A 24,953-nucleotide genomic window follows, 5' to 3' on the forward strand; every position below is an offset into this window, starting at 1 on the left:
ATCTTTTTTTAGGAAAGCTTTTCGCTCTAGAATTTTTTGCATGTTTATTAGGTGCTACTAGTTACAAATCCAAGAGGGAAATGGAAAATGCACAGTCAGTCACGGAGGTTAACATTCATAGGCTGGCCCCATACACTTCCATTGTAAGTTCCATACTGTAACCACCTTTTTTTTAATGAGGTACAAGTCAAAATTATTTTTGTGGTAATCAACATTGTGGCACAAACACTCTTGATTAACTGGTATTGAACCTGGAATATTCTTTTAAACTTTGTCACAAAACTCATCCTGCACTGTTTGTGCTGAATGAATGATACCTAAAAACTTGCAACTTGGTGAGGAGACGTGTGGTATTACTTTTCAAAGTGACCAGACTTGACTTAATTTTTTCCTCGCAGAGGTTAAAACAGGCAATAAAACAAATCTCACAGACCTGGGCCAAAATATCGTAGATTTTGGGATGGGCTCATTTGACTTTTGGTCAGTAAGCAAACACCATCACAATCTGAACACTTTAGCAAACACATAGCAACCACCCACAACACCCTAGCATTATGGCTGTGACTTTTGCATAGGCAAGCACCAATCACACTTTTTTTCATGAAGATGTAGTTAAGGATGTTCTGTTGAGAGCTGGATTAGATTTGTGTAGAAACAATTTCCTTAGTCCCACTATCACTCTCTTTTACACTGTTTTTTTAGAGGAATTTGCTCAATGAATAATCAATTGCATTGATTCCTTGGGAAACCCCTTGTCTCTCTCTCTCTCTCTCTCACCTACCCATGACTGGTTGTCGTGACTGTATTGAGCTCTCTACTGTCTCACTGTCTTTTGGGCACAGCTCATTAAAAACACAACACCCTTGGAGATTCAGACTGATTGAAAAAAGTGCTTATATATATACGAGAAATGGAGAGTGTGTTTTGAGTGTGTGTACATGCATATATAATCTGAGATATACGTTCCTTGAACCCCTGAGAAATGAGGGGAAATTAGACGTAGTTCATCCTTTCTTGCCATATTTGGGGCAAGTGAAGTGGGATTAGATTTCAGTGGAATTATAGGGAAAAAAACTATTGAAAAGTGTGTGAGGGGGGGTATAAGCTTGGGCCCAGCTTACGGTGTAAGAAATATTTTCTTTGACATGCGTTTTTATTGCCAAATCAGCAATCCAGCATTCTCAAAGTAACTACCCAATAAGAACAACATAAACAGAAAGCAGTCCTTTCTGCTGTGTTTTGATGGATGTTTTGTAGAGTTTCTAACTCTTTAACCCAAATTATTCTTGATATACTGGACAATTACTCCTCAGGAGTTTAGACACATAAAGATTTATATTCCTTCAGACTCAAGTTATACAAATGCAGGTGTGGAGCGGACGTGGTCGTGTGTCTGTCACTGGGGAGAGAGGAAGCGGAAAGGGCAATCACCTGGTGATTGTGAACATTAAACACCTGTGTCTTGTTTCAGTGACAATGGAGACGAGCTTTAAAAGGCCGCCGGAGTTACAGACCGAGAGAGAGACCAGAGATGCTCTGTGTGCTCTGTAAAGTGTTTTGTTAAGTTGAAAAGAAATTGTATTAAAAGTTGACTCATGTGGGCTGTGAAACCACTGTGAAAATGTTTATGAAACCTTCCTACTCCTAACCCCACTACACTGGTGCCGAAACCCAGGATTGCGAAGAAGTCTGGACGCCATGGTCACCTCACCGCTGGGTGAAGTCATCCGTGCCCTGTCTAGCATCCAGGAGACCGTGGATCAAGCCCTTCGCGTCTAGGGGCGGTGTTTCCAGGAGCTCCTCCAAGCCCAGGCCGAGGATCGGCAGGCCTTACGGAGCTGGCTAGCACCAGGCGGATACTTTGCCGCGACCCCGGAGGCAGCAATGAAGCCTGACCTCCTTCTCACAAAGATGGGCCCCCAAGACGATCCGGAGGCATTCGTAAGCCTCTTTTAGCAGTCAGCCTCTACCTCTGGCTGGCCGCGAGCCCAGTGGGCCCTCCACATGCTACCGCTGCTTTCCGGGGAGGCCCGCTACATGAAGCTGAATACCACTGTCCTGCAACAGGTTGGCCGTGCCCCAGAACAACATCGTCAGGGGTTCCGCACACGGATATCAGTTTGTCCTGGCAGATTATGCAACACGATATCTGGAAGCGATCAAATATGAGAAGTTTCTGTCCTATTTTCTTCACTTTCACATGTAATTTTTATGTTCTTTGATTAAACCCACAAGCCCTTATTACTCATGAAGCAAAACCTTTGAGATTTAATTTCATAATTTTATCTCTCCACAGAAATAGAGCAAGGGTTCGTTTCCTCCTGTGTCATTAACACTTTGTGTATGGACCCGCTTTGACCAGGAACATTTGTCATTACACGATCGTTAAATAAAAGTGAAGCCGGAGGGCTTTGCGTTCACTTTCACAGTTTATCTTAGTTTGTTTATATTTTCACAGGAGTTTGGCGTGAGACTCTGCTGACTGCGCATGCATCGGAGCGCTTGAGAAGCGCTATACGAGCTCTTCCTGTGGTCCGGCTTAGTGACGCTAGGAGTTTAACTGAATGAAACACAAACACGTCATTCATGGAATTAATATATTTGCTTAAAATTCCCTTGTTTGGGCATTCAAATATTATTAGAATTTAAAGTGCACAATAATCGCGGTTAGATCAAATAACCACAATCAGACAATTATTTAATAATCGCGACATTAAAGTTTAGATGCTTGTTTTATGCCTCCAAAGGTAATGAACATTGTCATTTCTTCTCTGCCATTGGTGCACATGCATGTTAAGCAGAGGTGAGTAGAGTATCCAAAAACTGTACTCAAGTAAAAGTACAATTACTTCAAAAACATAATTACTCAAGTAGAAGTAAAAGTACTAACATAAATAATCACTTGAGTAAGAGTAAGAAAGTATCCAAATAATAGAGTACTCAAGTAGTGAGTAACTTGTTACTTTCACAAATGACATAATAGACGTTTACTCCCCTATATTCCATTACATAATACACACTGAACATGTACTACAGGATTATGATTATTATTTATGGAAATTCTGTCATCATTCACCATTATGCTGTTCCAAACCTGTATGACTTTCTTTCTTCCATGCGACACAATAAGGAGATATTAGACAGAATGTTAGCCTGAGTCACTATTTACTTTCAGTGAATGTTTTTTTTTTTTTATATATATATATATATATATATATATATATATATATATATATATATATATATGAATGGTGACTGAGACTGTCAGTCCCTAACATTCTGTCTTACTTATTTTGTGTTCCACATAATATAAAGCCTCACACTGGTTTGGAACAACATGAGGGTAGAGAAATGATGACAGAATATTAAATTATGGCTATCACTTTAAAGAGAGAGTTTACCCAAAAATGAAAATTCTCTCATCATTTACTCACCCTCATGCCATCCCAGATGAGTATGACTTCCTTTCTTCTGCAGAACACAAATTCTTATTTTTAAAAGATTATTTTTAGCTCTACAGGCCAAATTTTTGATGCTCCAAAAAGCACATAAAGGCAGTATAAAAGTAATCCATAAGACTCCAGTGGATAAATCCATGTCTTCAGAAGTGATATGATAGATGTGGGTGAGAAACAGAACAATATTTGTCATTTTTTGCTAGACAGCAGGGGGCGATATGCAGAGAAGAATGTGAATCACCAAAAACACAAGAAGAATGTGAAAGTGATCTGTTTCTCTGTTTCTTGTCCACACTTATCACATCACTTCTGAAGATACTGATTTAACCACGAGTATTATGGATTACTTTTATGCTGACTTATGTTTGTTTGTTTAACTTAAAATGTTGCCACCCATTCACTTGCATTGTATGGACCTACAGAGCTGAGAAATTCTTCTAAAAATATTAATTTAAGTTCAGCAAATGAAAGAAAGTCATACATATCTGGGGTTGCATGAGGGTGAGTAAATAATGAGAATTGTAATTTTTGGGTGAGCTTTCCCTTTAAGGAATCTTGTCAGATCTGGATGTATTTGTTAATAAGAGCAGTTTGGAAACATTTCTAGTAATTATTACAGTGAAAACATGAAAATGTCCAAGGACATTTTATATAATGCTGAAATATAAAGCTGCCTTTTGCTATTTCATAGCTTTTAATGTCCTGTGTGGATACTTATTTCAGTGTAGTTACAGTTTTCAGTGTAATAAGTATTTAGATCATTAGTTCTTTAAAGCAGTACTGCCGCTGTCTAAATGCAGAGTACACAACTAATTGGGCCGTGTCTGTAACCACCCCCTATCCACTATATAGTGCACTATTTCCAATGTCCACTATTTTGTATGAGTGTCTGAATTCTGAGTGACCCACTTGTTCCCTACTTCTGTTCACTCATCAACCAAAATGTACCTCAGCGTGCTGCCTGAAATTGGAGCTGTGACTTTAATCTTGAAATCGGCTTGTCTTGGTGTTAAATTAAGGCATTACATGACAAAACTATTCTTTTTTTCACTGGAGCGAAGAAAGTGTTTCACTTTGAAGAGTTTGATGCTGCACCGATGACTTTAGTGACAGTCTCATCACTCAAGTAGGAGCGTCTCATAGCTGTGAACTTCCACTCTCGTAAAAGTCCCATTCATTAATCTCTCAATAAATTACACATGAATTCAAATTAAACCCAGAAATGTAACAACAGTAATGCCACACATTGTAAAGAAGTCAAAGTAAAAAAAAACATTAGAAATGTACTAAATAGTACCCACTTTTAAGCCTACTCTAAAAGTAGATTTTCCCCAAAATGTTACTCAAGTAAATGTAATGAGTTACTTACCCACCTCTGATGTTAAGTGAGTGTTTTTTGGGAAAAGGTTGCATGTTCCCATTTGGCAGATAGAGAGAAGTGTGAAGACAATGGTGTTGCCTCACATCTGTTTACTTATTGTTCTCAGTGGGTTCGAGATGTGTGACTGAGCTATGTGTTAAGACCCATTCACACCAAGATTGATGCAACAAAGTGATCCAAAGCACCAAATAATGTTTGCCTCAAAGCTATTTACATTAAAGCCCAAAGTGTACTTAGGTTTTGATACAAGATTTTAGCATCTGCGTACAACTGAACGCTAGCTTTACATAGTATACTTAATTTGACAGTGCGCATGCACAGGCGTTTGGCGCATTCACACTATGACTTTTCACGCATCCATTTGATTGCAGCTTATTTTTCACTTTAATCTAATACAAAGTTCATGGACCCATGACTTGTTTCCAACTATCCGTGCTATATGCGGTTTTCTTGTCTACAACTTCCACAGTCGTAATGAACAATTCTGTTACAGTTAAATAGGAAAAATGTTAGTAAGGGTGTAGATGTGTAAAGTTGTATAACTGATGCTAGTGCTGGGCAGCAGGTCATTTCTCTTTTCCTCATTAGTGCTGTTCAGAATGTCGGCATTGTCAAGATGTTTCATATGATGGTTGAACTGCTCCATGGTATTTTTAAATGGCAAAAATACCATGGAGCAGTGGTGTTTGTCACGAGAGCTCACATTTTAAGGAGTGCCCGTTTGACGTGCTCTCTGTCAATGGAGCTTGCATTTCGCGTGAAACTCAGTTGGTGTTCGCACATGGATAGAAGTGTGCAATTTGGCTTCACAGACCCTGCGCACATCCTTGTCCCACATGAAAAGTGTATTTAGCCCTTATAAAGTGACATGGCTGACATGTGAGTATTAAAATAAAGGTGCATCTAAAAAAAATATTCTGTATAGATTTTGTTGGGTTGTATGGATAACATTTGAATTGTTGGTTATTGGATTGATGGATTGTTACACCCTAGTGGACACAATAATTAGTGCAAAAAATTGAATGTACATACTGCGTGTTCAGAGTGTGTATGGTTAGAAAAATCTGGCCACATGTGTTCAGTGCTCGAGCGCTCTGTTGATAACAAATTTGCGTCAATCGTCCTGTAAGCAGACACCTAGAGTTGGCGTCTGGCCTAAGTATGCTTTGGGCTTCAATGTGTAAGCGTCTCACTGTAACTGTAATTTTTGTTTTGTTTTGTAAGGAAACGGAGGAACGAGTTGAAATTATATTTTGTGGAAATTAACATTATTTCACAAATGCTGTCAAATGAGCTTAACTTGTATTGAACCCGGAATATTTCTTCAAAACTGAAGTGTGCCACTGGCACCACCAACAGGAATTGTAATTTTCAAGTCAAGTCATTTTTATTTGTATAGCGCTTTTCACAACACACATCGTTTCAAAGTAGCTTTACAGAAAATCATGCATTAACAAAAAAATTGCAAAAATAAACATTGTTTTTAAAACAGCTTACTGAATACATGTGTTCCCGTCTTCCATTGATCAAACAGTCTCGCCCCAACTCACGCCATTGGTCGAGTCAATGTTATTGTCTTTCTAGAGATGGGTCACTCAAATAAAACAGAGGAATTTTCATAATGACATTGTATACATTTTTCAAGAAAATTAACCTATAAACGGCTTACTTACAGTTGTCTCTGCATATTTAGCGGGGATAGGAGAAATAATTTTATCACCAAAAAGCTAACGCACTTTGGCTTTAAGCTAATTGTTTATTCTCTCTCTTTTTTAGACTGGCAGATAGCCACACTGGTGTTGTTATTAGCAGGGGCATCAGTGACATTAGTGGCCTTCCTCATCGCACTCATCTCTTTGTGTAAAGACACACACAGGAAGCACTATCGTATGGTAGCAGTGATCCTCTTCACAGCAGGTAAGACACATCCACTTTGACTTCATGCTGGACCATAATGCCTCTGTTCATGAGCCTTTAGTTGGACAACTCTGGGATGATATGACATTTGTCCTTATGAGCCTTTCACACCTGATGGTAACATCCAACAATCAGTTGACAGTGCTAAATACAGGTCATTCATCATGTTATTTGTAGTGGGTCATGGAAATTGCAAACAGTTAAAAGTGCAAAAGTTTACTTACTGACTTACTAAACTGACTCTCATTACCAGTAGGTCAAACCATTTGTATGTATAATCATAAAAATAGAGTCCAGACATCAGAAAATGTTAAGTCTAGACAAGGTTTTGTTCAGTTTAGATCAGGAAATTAACTTGCTTTACAGACTTTCCCTGGAAAAAGGAAAAAAAAACATCCAAAATGCTTTGAAACCTCTAGACATTGGCCTCTGCGAGTTTGGTATTGTATCCATTAAGGTTGCACTACTGATTTAATTAAGATTGAAATCACAATATGGCTGCATTTTAGCCTGAGTGAGTGTGCTGGGTGTGTGTGGCACATGCTGTGCAGTGGGAATATTGCATGATACATTTTTATCATATGACAATTCAAATCGCAAGGATTGTCGAAATGGTCGCTTCCCAAGTGTTGCCTATAGATGCGGTAAGTTTGAAACCGATCATAGTCAGCGATCTATCTGAATCATCATGGTAATAATGATTATTACCTTGCTAATTGTAATAAAAATAATTATTACAATGCTAATCCCAGCATACAGACCGCTCGTCAGGTGCACAAAACCGCTTCAGAAGCAGGTGAAAACCTGGCCAGCAGGAGCATCTCTGCTTCAGGACTGTTTTGAGTGTACTGACTGGCACATGTTCAGGGAGGCTGCAACATATGGTGACTCTACCAAATTAGAGGAATACACATCATCAGTGATCAGCTACATCAGCAAGTGCATTGATGAGGTCACTTTCTCCAAGTCCATCACCACACGCTCCAACCAGAAGCCGTGGATGACTGCGGAGGTGCGTGCACTGCTGAGGACCCAAGACTCCACCTTCAGAGCAGGCTACAAGGCGACCCTAAGAACAGTGAGGGCCAAATTGTCCCGGGCCATCAGAGAGGCAAAGTGCGCACACTCCCAGGGAATCCACAGTCACTTCCAGGACAGCGGTGATATGCGGCGCATGTGGCAGGGCATCCAGGCCATCACCAACTACAGGACAACATCAACATCAAAGATGCCTCCCTTCCAGATGTGCTGAATGACTTCTACGCTCTGTTTGAGGTGCAGAACAATGAGGTGGCAAGGAAGACCACCCCTTCTCCCAACGATCAGGTGCTCTGTTTTACCACGGCTGATGTGAGGAAAACTCTACGTGAGTCAACCCATGGAAGGCTGCTGGACCAGACAACATTCCTGGCAGGGTGCTCAGAGGATGTGCAGACCAGCTGCTTCAAGGCCACCATCGTCCCCATGCCGAAGAATTCTTCAGTGTCCTGCCTCAACAACTACCGTCCCGTTGCACTCACACCCATCATCATGAAGTGCTTCGAGAGGCTCTTCATGAGGCACATGCTGCCCCCCTCTCTAGACCCACTGCAGTTCACGTATCGTCCCAACCGTTCATCAGACGACGCCATGGCCACCACCCTCCATCTGGCCCTCACCCACCTAATTAAAAAGGACACATACGTTCGAATGCTGTTCATATAGTTCAGCTCAGCATTCAACACAATCATTCCTCATCACCTGATTGGAAAGCTGAACCTGCTGGGCCTGGACACCTCCCTCTGCAACTGGAGCCTGGACTTCTTGACTGGGAGACCACAGTCAGTCCGGATCGGGAACAGCATCTCCACCACCACCACACTGAGCACTGGGGACCCCCAGGGCTGGGTGCTCAGTCTACTGCTGTTCACTCTGCTGACTCACGACTGTGCAGCAATGCACAGCTCTAACCACATCATCAAGATCGCCGATGACACGACCGTGGTGGGTCTCATCAGCAAGAATGACGAGTCAGCATACAGAGAGCAGGTGCAGTGGCTAATGGACTGGTGTAGAGCCAACAACCTGTCTCTGAATGTGGACAAAGCAAAAGAGTGAGAACTCTCCACTGAACATCGATGGCTCCTCTGTGGAGCTCGTCAAGAGCACCAAATTCCTTGATGTTCACCTGGTGGAAAACCTCACCTGATCCCTCAACACCAGCTCTATTGCCAAGAAAGCCCAGCAGCTTATCTACTTTCTTCGAAGGCTTAGAAAAGCACATCTCCCACCCCCCCATCCTCACTACATTCTATAGAGGGACTATTGTGAGCATCGTGAGCAGCTGCATCACTGCCTGGTTTGGGACTTGCAACGTTTCGGACCACAAAGCCCTGCAGAGGATAGTGAGGACAGCTGAGAAGATCATAGGCATCTCTCTCCCCTCCATCAAAGACATTTACCCAAACGCTGCATCCGCAAAGCAACCAGCATTGTGGATGACCCCACACCCCCCTCACACAAACTCTTTACTCTCCTGCCATCTGGCAAGAGGTACTAAAGCATTTGGACTAAAGCGTTTTTTAGTCTGTGTAGTCTCATGTGGTTCTGGGTTTGTCCTATGTTGTTTTATGTAAAAAACAATCACCATGGTCCTGGAGGAATGTTGCCTCGTTTCGCTGTGTACTGTACTAACTGTATATGGTTGAACGACAATAAAAAACACTTTGACTTTTGACTAATAGAACGAGTGGTGGAGGTTTGCGATTCTCCCATTGATTTCTATATGTTTTGATTTGAGGTGCCCATAACTGTCACATCCGTAATGCGTAATTATGGGCATTTAAAGTAAAGAAGGGAGGCCATTTGCTAATCATACTTAACATGGCACAACGCCGAGGCCAATAATTGTCCGATTTAGGTGTATACATGCTGGATGAAGTCAAGCTACCATTGCATGATCTAGGTCTGCTAGTCGGACTTAACAAAAATTGGACTGGGACATTTTCAGTCGGACTAAAGCATATATATGATGTTTTAAATAGTTTGTTTTAGGTACGATGGAAATCGCACCATTATAGTGCATGCACTGACGGTAGATTATCATTTAATTCTCAGATCTATGAGCTATGACAGAGGTTGTTTGACTCCAGAAGACTTCAAATATAGTGCACAAGTCATATGGTCTACTTCTATCTTTTTTTATGGTGCTTTTTTGTCCTTTATGGAGCTTAACAGTTTAAATAACCATCCACTTTCACTTGTAAAGAGCAGTGTTCACTTCATCTTTTTTTTTCACAGAAGAAATGTCATAAAAGTCATATAGGGTTAGAACAACAGAGTAAATAAGTAATGAATACAGATGAGTAAATGATGACAAAATGTACATTTTTACTTACAATTCTCCCTTCCAGGATGTTTTTCCTACAATTACAAGGGCCTTCTGGTCTCTTATACCCAGAACAGAACTTTCTCTGTTTCTCTCACTAACCACATATTTTGTAATGCGAGGAAGAATGTGTTCCCTCCCCAAAAAGCACCCGCCACCATCCTCTCCTCACTGAAGCAGTCTGCTTTTGCCCTCAGCAAGCTCTGTGTGTGTGAGGATTATCCCTTTATGAGAGTGCAGTGGAAGCTTAAAAAAGCTTGTGATGTGCCTTGAGCAATGTCTCCTGTGACTTTGACTTCTAATGCCAGAAAATTACCTTCAGAAATAGTCTACACTACATCAAATACGCTCGCATGAAACCCACATTAGCTATTATATCTGTGTGTGTGTCAGGCTTTAGGAATGCATGTTCCACGTGAGGAATTACATACTGTTCCAGAACCTTCTTTAGTTTAGTCATAACAATGAGTGGACGGCACTGTGGCAAAGGCCATAAAAGATCTTATCTGAGGTCAGTGGGCCGTTACACTAACTAATAGTACATGCTAGCGGAGTACAGCCAGGGTCCAAAATGAGCATTTACCAGCCATTAATGATTCTTACTGGCCATTTTTGTATTTTTTTTAACCCATGACAGTGGAATTCTTTTAATTGTATTTAGCTATTTGCTCCTTGTATATTTGTGGCAAATGGCGCTGGTTATTTTGTAACATCCAGGATGATATTCAAGCCATTTGCCATTTGTACCTCTTTGATTTTCTCAGTTCGCTTACATCAGCCTTACATAGTCTTATGACCGTTACTTAACCTTTTCACATGTGAGTTTTCCTGTACTGACGACCCCCTGCTGTGAGTTATTTAATACATGCTGTCATTTTTTTTTAAATCTTACGTTACACTTCACAGCAGATGCACCGGAGGACCGATTATATTACAGCAGGTGCAATGAAAGTCAGATTATATATTATAATGTGTTTTTTTAGATGTTTATAATGATGGATTATGATAGATAAGATGCGGTCGCCATTGCGCTTTGTCGGCCATATTATTTACATGCAATGCAACATGGGATTCTGAGTTCGTGATAGAAGCATACAAGGTTCTTAAAACCTGGCCCTTCCAATTTCCCAGCACCGGAAGTGGTTAGAATGAGTGATGGACAAAATAGGAGAACGCTTAAGTTGATTGACAAGTTTGTATATACCTTGTTTTACGTCAGAAAACATGGCCGCATCACTGCATCAAAACCAGAGATTATTTAGCAGAGATTTAGCACTTCTATTTAAATGAATGGTAGAAAATGGAATGCTCAACCAAGGAGCTCTGAGCACACAACGGTTAACGGATGTAGAAAGGAAGTCCCAACCATTTTTTAGATTTTGGTCTTTCTCCATTCAAGTAAATAGGAGCTCCACTAGCATGACTGGAAAAAGCCTCCCGAGAGTGTTCCAAAGATGGCCGACCGTGAAACAAAAACAGTGCGCTCCGAAAGTAATGGCTTTAAACTTTTATTTAGTGATTGTTTGAATGTTTGGAACATATAAAAATAAAGATATTGTGATGTTGAAATTACTGTTTGAGCAGTTGGTTCATTATGACAATGGCCTTTACAGGTAAACAGCAGCACAAATGCAGATCACACCGGTTTGAATGTACCTGTCTGAGCCAAGCCTAGTGTAATCACACCGGTTTGATTGTACCTGTCTGAGCCAAGCCTAGTGTAATCACACCAGTTTGATTGTACCTGTCTGAGCCAAGCCTAGTGTAATCACACCGGTTTGATTGTACCTGTCTGAGCCAAGCCTAGTGTAATCACACCGGTTTGATTGTACCTGTCTGAGCCAAGCCTAGTGTAATCACACCGGTTTGATTGTACCTGTCTGAGCCCAGCCTAGTGCAATCACACCGGTTTGATTGTACCTGTCTGAGCCCAGCCTAGTGTAATCACACAGGTTTGATTGTACCTGTCTGAGCCCAGCCTAGTGTAATCACACCGGTTTGATTGTACCTGTCTGAGCCCAGCCTAGTGTAATCACACAGGTTTGATTGTACCTGTCTGAGCCCAGCCTAGTGTAATCACACCAGTTTGATTGTACCTGTCTGAGCCCAGCCTAGTGTAATAGAAACCGGTTTGATTGTATGTGCGAAAGGGTTAAATGTCTTTAATGCAGTTTTGTTAGTAATATGTTGTGTAGCTAATTACTTTTTCAAAAGAGTAGCTTGACTGTATTTTAATTATTTTAAATTATGAGTAGCTTGGGCAGGTTCAGTTTCAAAGTAACTTCTCCAACACTGATTAAAATGGTGCATTATGTTGCAATTCCTAAAAATGTTATCTGCCAGCTGGCCATTAACAGTTGGTTTACTGGCTGTTTTATTTATTTACAGCATTTGACTGTTGGTGAGTGTTAATTTTGGGCTCGTATTACAGCTGTTTTCAGTGCAGTGCCACCACAATCACTATTGACACACACGATCATGCTATGGCTCTTCTTACAGCTTCATACTTGCAAACTTCCAGCTCTCCTGTCATTACATAAGACATATTTCCTCTTATGTATGTCAAATCTCAGACAGTTTTTCCCACACATACTCACAGCTTTCTAGAAAAACAGTGGAGAATAGATGGATGAATAAATGAATGAATGTAAAGATAAATATAACGCGTTAAAGAAATGTACACAATTGTTCCCGGACAGTAACGGAAGAGTCCTAAGCAATTGAAGCTTGAAGTAACACCTGTTTTCTCCAGGGGGCAGTAAGCGAAACTTCAGCGGTATAGGCAATGCACAGTTTATACAGAGAACAAAGCAACCCTTTAGCAGACAGCACAACAAGAGGACGCATCCTTGCTTTCAAAATGCAGCTTACAAAATGCTTAACTGCCACAATAAAGTAATGCATTTTCATTTTCTGAATTTTGTTAATATACACTGTATGTATGTGTGTGTATATATACATACAGTGCCTTGCAAAAGTATTCAGACTCCTGACCAATTATCTCATATTACTGAATTACAAATGGTACAATGAAAGTTAATTCTGTTTGATATTTTATTTTAAAACTCTGGAACTCAAAATTAATTATTGTTAGAATACATTGGTTTTATGTTGGGAAACATTTCAGTTTTTATACATATATATGTATAAAAACTGAAATATCTTGCTTGCAAAAGCTGCCAGGTTACACAGATGAAAGAAATTGCCTTAACAAGGACACAGTTACTTTGCCATTGGCATCCACCTGTGAATAATTAAAGTTGCAATCACATTTTCTGGATAAAAGAAAAAACATTGTTGAAGGATCATTGATCAGGCTGTGAATCTGAAGGAAAATGAAGACCAAAGAGCATTCCACAGAAGTTAAAGTAATAAAAATGCATAGATTAAAACCCTCTGGGGTCTGAGGGTGTTTTGGGCCCTGCAGAAGTTTTGACACTGTATTCAGCACAAACTGGGCTACAATAATATGTGAGCAACATGTGTGTACATGTTTGTATTTTTGAGAAAATAACGTTTATGCATGTGTAAGCAGTCAATGGAAAGGAGGAGGACCGGCTTGACAATATAAATAATAGTTTTAATGATAAACTTAACAGACAAACACACACATGACGGACATGTCCGTAAAGTATCTCTCTCTCTCTCCCGCACAATTCTCCGCAGTCGACCTTTATCCCTCTCGGAGGCTTGATTAGCATGATAAGGGAACGGGTGTGTATGATCATGACCCGGCCCCGCCCTCCGCCCTGCCACAGCATATTACACATATTAAACATTTGTCCACTAGCCTTTTGAGAACTGGATCTTGTAGCCTAGAGTGTTTGCTACAAAATGATGTGAAAATTATCCTGATCACTCATTCATACAAAACAATATAGTCATTTAACTTTTGTAAGACACTTTTAGTGTTAGAAAGGTCATATGCGAGGAGGCGTGAATTATCATGATTATTGATGTATTTCACACCTGAGGAGACAAAGACACCTTCCCTGGGCCTATCACTGAGGAATGTGACAGAAAGAGAATGAATGTGAGGAGACTTAATGATCAAAATTAAGTTTTAAGTTAAAAGAAGTAATCTGACTATACTTTTTATTTACATAAAGACTTTACCTAATTTTTAACCTACACTACCGTTTAAAAGAAGTCTCTTCTGCTCACCAAGACTGCATTTATTTGATCCAAAATACAGTAAAAACATTGATATATATTAACTATTTTTACAATTTAAAAGAACAGTTTTCTGTTTGAAAAATGCATTTGTGATCAATCTGAATTTTCAATATTATTACTGCAGTCTTCAGTGTCACATGATCCTTCAGAAATCATTATAATATGCAGATTTTCTAATATGGGCATATTTAAAGTGCATTTTACTCATTTAAACTGAACAGATATTTGCAAGCACAAGCTTTGTAGATGATAACGAGGCAGCATGAACACTAGTTAAAATATAATCTAAACATTCATATTATTTTTATATCATATTACATCATATTTATATCATACAGCATACAATTTAAATACCTGCTTTAGCCAAAACAGCATTTAAATGTAACAAAAATTTACCTATTAGGACATATTTCAATACATTGAATCCTGGCTGGCAAGTCTGGAAACAGTCCCACTTGTAAAATATGTACACGTTTATATAAAATAGCATGTCAACTAATTAAAACAATTACTTAAACCTCCGAAATTGTATCTTCGGCTGGATCAAGTCTCTTTTCAAAATACAAACATTCATCAGAGTCCTGTTCTTCTTCTGAGGAAAATTGTAACTCTTTGTCACTATCCAGGAGTTTTCTCACTTGTGTATCGTGCTGTCTTTCAAACGTGCAGAACTGAACTTGATGTTTTTAAAGCACAGTCGGGGGACGTTTACCATTTGCATTAATCGTCTCAACACATTACCGTATGAATAGCGCGCTCTGCCCGTGGGTGTGATCATTTGAGATAATTAGCTGAGCCAGTAAAAACGACATCACTTTGTTTCATACAGATTACATTGCAGGAGAATATTTGTTTTAAATTTGAATTGTTTTATTTAAAAGTAGACATTTTAAGCTTTCTTTAGACATATGTTTCATGATTGTGTGATAAGTATTCGTGGAGTTTCAGTTCATTTTTGTGAAGTGTTTCAGATATATGCTCGCAAACCCAGAGACTGCTGACAGCTCACCCTTTTTATTTTGTGCCGGCACAGGAAAGTTCAGTGTACCATTTGTCATTCGGTAATATGAGTGAATTGGTAAGGGGTCTGAATACTTTTGCAAGGCAATGCATATATATATATGTATATGTGTATGTGTATAACGTGTGTGTGTGTAATTATTTAATTATAACTTCATGATTATTTCATCATTATATATTGATTTATTGTTATTTGAGGGGCTTGCTCAGCAAATATTTATATATGCGAGTTAATTGTGATTTAATTTGAATAATTAATTGGCACACTATGTAAATCAATTAAATACATCAATTGACAGCCCTAGTAAGTATGTTAAATCAGTTCCTGATAGCCCTCTGTGTCTGGAAACACTTTCTATTTGCAATTCATTTACAAAACAGTCACTGTTTAAAGATACTGCTCAACGCGAGTGCAGTAAAATCTTAATACATCGAATTTGATTGCCATTGACTATGACATCATTTCCGTATAAATAGGCTGCGATGTGCAGAGGAGCACAGATGAGCTCGAAACTGCACACTCTACTTTCTGTTTTTAAGGAGGCATTCAGTGCTAATTTTGACAGACATAAAACAAACAGGGTGTTCATTGCCAAAGATATGTTGCCCTACTTTGTTGATGAAGATTTGGAATTCCAGCTTATGATTAAAACACTCAAGCCACATTACAGCATTCGTTTTTGTATCCATTGTGATAGCAAGAGTATTCCTTTTATTGTAATGTACAGCTTCCATATGTCGAATATATGTCGAGTTGTTTAAAATGCACTTTTTGTTGTTGCATGTACCATAATAATGCAAGTACTGTGTTAAAATGTTCAAACGTGAATTTTTGCCACAATTTCACCTGCCACACAGCGTAAGGCCTTTTGCACACCAATAGTCAGGTCAACTGCGCCCACTGTGTTGTTGCAATACTGTGGGTTGTACCGCCTTTTGTCCCACTTTTTCTCATTTTGTTTCCTGTCTCCACTGTCCAATGCCCATTCCTGTCAATATTTCCTTTAATACTACTTATATGATTAAATACAAAAATGTATTTCTTCACAGTGATTTGGTCATGGTAACGGTCGGGGAGTTGAGCGAAAGGTTTGATCCGTGTAAAATTAACCATGGTTTTACCATAGTAACTATGTTTTTTTTTTTGGCAGAAGTCATCGATTTGATGCAATTAACCATGGTATTACTACAGTGACCATGTTTAATTTTGTGGTTACTATGATTTTACTGCAAAATACCATAGTGATGCTATGGTTACTGTAGTAAAACCTTGGTTAATTGTTGTAAGGGAAGGTTTGGGTTAGGTTTAGGGGTAGGGGAAGGGGTTGGTGTAAGGCAGTGGTTCTCAACCGTTGGGGCATGGACACTCTCCCAGGGGCACGAGTAGGCTACGATGGAAGGGGAAAAAAAACTGGAAAAAAATTTTTTGGGGCACATTTTTTTTTATCACTAAACTACTGTCATAAAAAGTTATAGTTTTGTATATATATAACTCCTGAATAAAAATTTAAATGTGTTTGGACTGATTTCGACAAATTTGATTGGTTTGTCGATGGTGAGCGCAAATGCAGGTGATAAGCGGTTTCATTAAGCGAGTCATTGAGTCGTTCATTCAAACGATTCGTTCAAACGGCCGATTCATCAAGAATGAGACAGATGTTTGTGAATGGGTCATTGAATCTTTGACTCAACCGATTTGTTCTCAACACTGAATCATTCAAAACACGATTGAGTATTGCTGTGAGATGCGCTATGCTAAATAAATAACAATACATTGTTGTAACAGCAATATCTCCAAGTTTTGTTTTTCACTGTAAAAATGTCATGATTTGCCAATGCAAAGAGAGTGCCGAGAGTTCAAGTACTGATTATAACACAAACAAATCATCCTCCTGGCGGCTTTTTTTTTTTTGTTGTCAAAAGCAACAAATCCAGCGACTTTTACTGGTGTTTTTGGAGACTTTTGTGGTGTTTGGAGACTCGAAAGCACGAATCACTCTGCAGTTAGGCCTACTGTGCTCAACGAACAGCGGGTGCTGCCGTGAGCCCCTCTCCCGTCCAAAAGCACTCACAGGCGGTCAGTCTCTCAGTAGCCTCGCGCAGCAGTCAGAGCAGAGAGGAGACGCACACCCATCCGCGTCCAGGCTGCAAATGAATTGCGCATGTGCATGGCCGCTGCCGTTCCCGCCCTGGCTTACAGAGCGGGGTATAAATGTAAATGTTCACTCACTCTCACACAAAAATAAATCACTGCATTTAAATTGACTCACGACATAGCTTTCCATTCACTCTAGTCTAGTCTCTTGCCAAGTTCGCTTGTGCCAGCTCTCGCTAGTCTTATCAATCTCGATTTACATAGGCCTTTACTACAAAACCCCAACAGTCTTTTTAAAGACTAAACCCACAAACATTCTTTTTTAAGATTAGATCAAATCTCAGCCCTAGCCAGTATTTTTTTTTTAACTGCTAGGCAGTAAGCTACACTTAGCTAAAACTACCCACACGACTAAGACACACACACACACACACACACACACACACACACACACACACACACACACACACACACACACTGACGAGGACTACAATCGTTAAGTATTAAAATAAAATCTGAATTGTCTGCAAAATAATTATTTTGTTCGTTTAATTAAAGATTGTGCCTAAGTCTCGACTGATTAGCCCCTGATACGTCTCTCAACATATACCACACACACAGTTACATATTGCCTAAACTTTATTGAAAACACATCAAAATGGAGAAATTTCTTGTGAGGACCAACAAGCCAACCGATGCACCACCAGCTGCAAAAAAGCTTCGAAGGTACGATGAAGCATACCTGCAATTTGGGTTTACAGTCACGGCTGATTTGAGACCTCAGTGTGTCGTGTGTGCCGAGGTGCTGGCAAACGACAGTATGAAGCCCTGCAAATTAAAAAGGCACCTCGAAACAAAGCATGCTGGCATTAAAAATAAACCAGCTGAATATTTTAAAAGAAAGCTTGATGGCCTCCATCAGCAACAGGCAACCATTTCAGTGCACAGCACTGTGTCTAAACAGTGTTTGGAGGCATCGTATGTAGTGGCCAAAAGGATCGGTAAACTGGGTAAACCGCATACAATCGCCGAGACTCTCATTTTGCCGGCAGCGCAAGACATGTGCAGAATAATGATAGGCGATAGTGCAGCAGCCAAACTCGGTGCAGTACCACTGTCCAATGACAGACAAAGTGCACGCAGACAAAGTGCACGCCTTCACACAAAAACTAGACCTCTGGCATGGCCGCATCAGTCGAGGGAACTGCGACATGTTCCCCAGCCTTGCAGACTTTATCACTGATGCAGGCACGTCACACGATTTCTCCTCCCTATTTCAAACAGCGTCTGAGCACCTGTCAGCAATTAGAAAACAATTTGCGACGTACTTTAAAGAGGATTTTCGCTCTTTTGCGTGGTTTCGAGATCCGTTTGTGTGCACAGCAAATGAGCTATCAATTGATATGCAGGAACAGCTTATTGAGCTGAAGAGTGACAGTAGACTGAAGGAACTCTTTAGCTCCTGCACTCTTTCGTCATTCTGGGCAGCATTGATGCAGGAATACCCTGAACTCTGTGACGTCGCCTTGAAGATTCTCCTTCTTTTCGCGTCGACATATTTGTGTGAGGCAGGATTCTCAAAAATGACTGCACTCAAAACGAAATACCGCAATCGTGCACAAATCAAGGATGATTTGAGGCTATGTTTATCAAACATTGAGCCAAGAATTGAGGATCTTTGCAAGGCAAAGCAGGCTCAGGTCTCATATTAACATCACCTACCAGCATGCTTCTGTAAAAAATGCAGATGATGCCTACTATTAGGCCTAGTAATAATAACAATAATAAAGCATAAATTAATATCAGAGGTCTGGTGCCAATTCCCAATTATAGCAATAGCCTAGTAATGATAATAGGCCTACTGATGATGATAATAATAATAATAATAATAACAACAATAAAGCATGTAACCTCATATAATTATATAGCAATAGCCTAGTAATGATGATAGGCCTACTACCACTCATAATAATAATAATAATAATAATGCCGGCAAGCTCACATTAGAAGTCTGGTGCTACTGCCAATTATTATTAATAATAATAATAATAATAATAATAATAATAACAATAAAGCATGGGGCGGGGCGGGGGGCACTGGGGCCCCAACTGCAATGAACCAGCTTTGGGGGGGCCCAGCTTGCAAAAGGTTGAGAACCCCTGGTGTAAGGTGTCTGTGGTACTCCAAATAAACACAAAAACAATGCAGTGAAACTGAATATTAGTATTTAATTAGGGGTGCAATTAGTGCAAATAGCTCCTAAGCCTCTGCCTTATGTTAATCTATCCTCTAGAAAAAGTATTTACAAAATAAACAATTTCAGCTGGTGAAGTTTCTAAAATGTGGTTGATTTGACATGGAATTTTCCAATAATATGCATTAGTGAAGTATTGAATTCACAGGATAACAAAAATAGCCTTGTGTGTTGATTCTGTTCCCATGGGACTGTGATTGTTTGCTGTGTGGAAAAGAAAGGAAGCTATTTATTTTTTAATGGTCTTGCAAACGTACACGCTTTCTGATGCAGATACAGATTCATGTGTTCTGTAGGAAGGAAACAGTCATATCTTTGGTAAAAACAAGTTTGTGTTTTATTCAATTTGGAAAGCTAGACTTCTTACTTGGAAAAGTGCAACAGAGACCATGTTAACATGCACTTAAAGGATTAGTTCACCCAAAAATGAAAATTCTCTGATGATTTACGTAACTTTAAACCATACCAGATGTGTCTTTCCGTCTTCAGAAGGACCGAAATGAAGATTTTTATAAGCACATTTCTGCTCTGCTTGTCCATATGGAATTTGACAGTCCAGAAGGCAATTTTTAGGCAGCTAAAATTAATCCACATGACTCTAGTCGATCAATTAATGTCTTCTGAAGCAAATCGATAGGTTTGTTAATTATCGATTTATTTTTTACACAAACCTGTCGATTTGCTTCAGATGACATTCATTGATCGACTAGTCATCTGGATTACTTTTATGCTGCCTAAATATTATTTTTTTTCTACTTCCAAGTCCTTTTCCATCTTGTAGTCTTTACAGTATTTTACCTATTCATATTATTGTTGTTGTTAACTGTTATTTCTCAAACTTTCTTCATTCTGCGTGTTACTGATGTGGACATGACTCACTAAATGCTTATCGAGAGCCGTCCGTCCTTACACATGCTGGTAAGGTTGCAGATATTTAATCCAGGAATCAGTATTCATTAGATGTCGTATTTTCATTCTGTATTGCCTAGCTAGCATCAAAGCTTTTGGTGACCGTGGTGCATTTTTAAAGTATCCCGAAAGCAACCCACGAATTTATGATTTTAAGCTGCGATTGCGCTTTCAAATTAGTCAAGTTTGTTATGAAAGTGCGACCCTGGCAAAACTGCACACATGCTGCAGGCTGATCTAAATGGAAGGACACATTCCACCTGAGTGTATCATATAGAGCTGAACTAAATGCTTGTTTTCCACTAATGGAAATGTATAAGGAGATGCAAGGGACAAGTCCAACAGCTGCAGAGTTGACCAGACTTTATTTTGATAGCCAGAAGAATGGCTTTGCAAGAATATAACGCAGTGGGTGGTGATGGACACTATGAGTCAAGCAACAGAGTACTTTTATAGAAAGGACAGCATTACTGGGTATGATTAGTGTGCCTGTTAGATGTCTGTCAGCCATACACATTTATACAGACATCTTTGGGCATTGTGTCATGTCTAACACTGTTTTGTTTTTTTGTTTTTTAGTTTTTAGAGAGTGCACTTTTTTAGCACTTAGAGAGTGTCAGCATTTTAAAATGGGACTCCTGCATTCTGTTCCACATAGTCATGTCTTATATACAGTGAGGGGAAAAAGTATTTGATCCCCTGCTGATTTTGTATGTTTGCCCACTGACAAAGAAATGATCAGTCTATCATTTTAATGGTAGGATAATTGAACCGTGAGAGACAGAATAACAACAAAAAAATCCAGAAAAAAGCATGTCAAAAATTTTATAAATTGAATTGCATTTTAATGAGGAAATATGTATTTGACCCCCTCTCAATCAGAGATTTCTGGCTCCCAGGTGTCTTTTATACAGGTAACGAGCTGAGATTAGGAGCACACTCTTAAAGGGAGTGCTCCTAATCTCAGTTTGTTACCTGTATAAAAGACACCTGTTCACAGAAGCAATCAATCAGTCAGATTCCAAACTCTCCACCATGGCCAAGACCAAAGAGCTGTCCAAGGATGTCAGGGACAAGATTGTAGATCTACACAAGGCTGAAATGGGCTACAAGACCATCGCCAAGCAGCTTGGTGAGAAGGTGACAACAGTTGGTGCGATTATTCGTAAATGAAAGAAACCCAAAAGAACTGTCAATCTCCTGCGGTCTGGGGCTCCATGCAAGATCTAAATGCGTGGAGTTGCAATGATCATGAGAACGGTGAGGAATCAGCCCAGAGTTACACGGAAGTATCTTGTCAATGATCTCATGGCAGCTGGGACCATAGTCACCAAGAAATCAATTGGTAACGCACTACGCCATGAAGGACTTAAATCCTGCTGCGCCCGCAAGGTCCCCCTGCTCAAGAAAGCACATGTACAGGCCCGTCTGAAGTTTGCCAATGAACATCTGAATGATTCAGAGGAGAACTGGGTGAAAGTGTTGTGGTCAGATGAGACCAAAATCAAGCTCTTTGTCATCAACTCAACTCGCCGTGTTTGGAGGAGGAATGCTGCCAATGACCCCAAGAACACCATCCCCACCGTCAAACATGGAGGTGTAAACATTGCGCTTTGGGGGTGTTTTTCTGCTAAGGGGCCAGGACAACGGTGGACGGGGCCATGTACTGTCAAATCTTGGGTGAGAACCTCCTTCCCTCAACCAGGGCATTGAAAATGGGTCGTGGATGGGTATTCCAGCATGACAATGACCCAAAACACACGGCCAAGGCAACAAAGGAGTGGCTCGAGAAGAAGCACATTAAGGTCCTGGAGTGGTATAGCTAGTCTCCAGACCTTAATCCCATAGAAAATCTGTGGAGGGAGCTGAAGGTTCGAGTTGCCAAACGTCAACCTCGAAACCTTAATAACCTTAATGAGGAGTGGGACAAAATCCCTCTTGAGATGTGTGCAAACCTGGTGGCCAACTACAAGAAACGTCTGACCTCTGTGATTGCCAACAAGGGTTTTGCCACCAAGTACTAAGTGAGAGTTTCCTCATTAAAATGCAATTCAATTTATAACATTTTTGACATGCGTTTTTCTGGATTTTTTTTTTGTTGTTGTTCTGTTGCTCACTGTTCAATTAACCTACCATTAAAATTATAGACTGATCATTTGTTTGTCAGTGGGCAAATGTACAAAATCAGCAGGGGATCAAATACTTTATTCTCTCACTGTAAACACCCCCTAAGAAACATATCTGATTGAGGGGAACATGAAACCAGACTCATTTTGTAGGGCTTTCTTAAGACTGATAAGTCGACTGGTTGCTTGGGCAACAGTTTTTGTTTTTCTATGGGCCAAGTTAAAAGTTAAAAAGAACAAACTTTTAAACATAAAGCGTTCTGCTATATTTGTTGTGCTGCATCTAGATTTTTTACTGCAAGAAAGCTTTCAGTCTGAACAGCCCTTTAGAAAACATTTGGTCACAAAGTGTTTATGGTGGTGTTGGATATCTGGACCTTGTCTCTTTCATTTTTGGAAAATCAGAAAGAAAACAGTGACCTCATCAGATTGAGCATTTATTGCGTTCAGAAATGGAAGTGAAGTTGGCCTATAATATCCTGTTCTGTAATGAAAGGCTAGTCTAAATATCCTCACAAGGTTGACACTTATCTCTCAATTCCCTTTCTTTGGTATTGCGTTAGGGAGCAATACTGATATCCATTTAGATAACTGACACCCATAAATTAATTGCAAACATACTGTTCTCCACTGGTCTCATACCAGATTTAAATATTTATCAGATGACCACAGAGTATGTTTTATTTATGCTGCCTGATAGCTTTGAATCATGTAACAATCATATAGGCGCTACAACAACAATTACTTTAATTCCATTTCACTCAAAGTAAAACGGCAGAATGTCAGTTCATAAACAGCTAGTTTTTGCTGTGTTCCTCACACTTTCTTATGACATGTAAACACTTTTACTATTGTGCATGTTTTAAGGCGATACATCTTAACATTTGCTTTTCAAAACCCATTGCATTTACAAGCTCGTGATCAGGTTTTGCGATCGGGTTTTGCGGCAGCTCAAGAGCGTTGCACTTTCAGCGTAAAATACTGGGGTATGCATGTTTGGTGAATCGAAATGAGCCAAAAGTGTCATAGAAGCACCATAAATTGACATTGATCTAAACCCATTTGACTTTTTGTTTGGTACACAAAGGGAGAAATGTAAAAAAAGAATTCTGCTAACTGATGTCATACAATTGCAATTGATAGTGACCGCCTCTTCAGGCTTCAAAAGGATGCAAAGACTGTTATTTGGAAGTCTACTAAAATATTTAATAAGTCTCATGTCTTATTCTGAAGGTAATCAATAAGGTTTTGTGATAGATGCACATTACCAAAACATAATGACCACCTACCTAATATGCTGTTGGTCCTCCATGTACCACCAAAACAGCGTCGACCTGCCGAGGCATGGACTCCATAAGACCCCTGTTCTGTGGTATTTGGCACCAAGAAATTACCAGCAGATCATGTTAGTTGCGAGGTCACCATGGATCGGATTTGTTGGTCCAGCACATCTTGCAGTACTAATCGGATTGAGATCTGGGGAACTTGGAGGCCACGGCAGCACCTTGAACTCTTCATCATGTTCCTCTTCATCATGTTCCTCAAACCATTCTGAACAATGTGTGCAGTGTGGCAGGGTGCATTATCTTACTGAAAGAGGCCACTGCCATCAGGGAATACTATTGCCATGAAGGGGTGTACCTGGTCTGCAACAATGTTTAGGTAGGTGGCACATGTCAAATTAACATCCACATAAATGGGAGGACCTAGGGTATCCCACCAGGACATTGCCCAGAACATCACACTCCCTCCACCGGCTTGCCGTCTTCCCACAGTGCATCCTAGTGCCATCTCATACCCAGGTAAACAGCGCACACGTACACGGCCGTCCACATGATGTAAAAGAAAACGGTACTCATTGGACCAGGCGACTTTCTTTCACTGCTCCAAAGTCCAGTTCTGACGCTCATTGTAGGTGCTTTCGGCGGTGAACAGGAGTCATCATGGCACTCTGACCAGTCTGCGGCTACACAGCCCCATACGCATCGGGGTCGATGCACTGTGTGTTCTGACACATTCCTCCATTAAGCATCATTAAAATGTTCTGTTACTCATGCCACAGTGGACCTTCTGTCGGTTCGGACCAAAAGGAATAGCCTTCGTTGCCCTCCTGTGTCGATGAGCATTGGCGCCCAACACCTTGTCGCCGGTTTGTGGTTTGTCCCTCCTCGGACCACTGTCGGTAGATACTCACCATTGCTGACTGGGAGCACCCCACAAGCCTTGCCATTTCAGAGATACTCTGACCCA

General features: G+C 40.1%; 1 protein-coding gene across 1 annotated transcript in view; it reads left to right on the forward strand.

The window, feature by feature from the left end:
• Nucleotides 1-24,953, forward strand: part of LOC127631453 (transmembrane protein 47-like) — a 43,171-nt gene that overhangs the window by 10,417 nt on the left and 7,801 nt on the right. Inside the window, exon 2 of the mRNA XM_052109566.1 lies at nucleotides 6,616-6,756. Coding sequence (XP_051965526.1) covers nucleotides 6,616-6,756 — 141 coding nt within the window. The remainder of the gene's footprint in view (nucleotides 1-6,615; nucleotides 6,757-24,953) is intronic.

Source organism: Xyrauchen texanus, chromosome 3 (assembly GCF_025860055.1).
Source record: "Xyrauchen texanus isolate HMW12.3.18 chromosome 3, RBS_HiC_50CHRs, whole genome shotgun sequence".
NCBI classification, from domain to species: Eukaryota; Metazoa; Chordata; class Actinopteri; order Cypriniformes; family Catostomidae; genus Xyrauchen; species Xyrauchen texanus.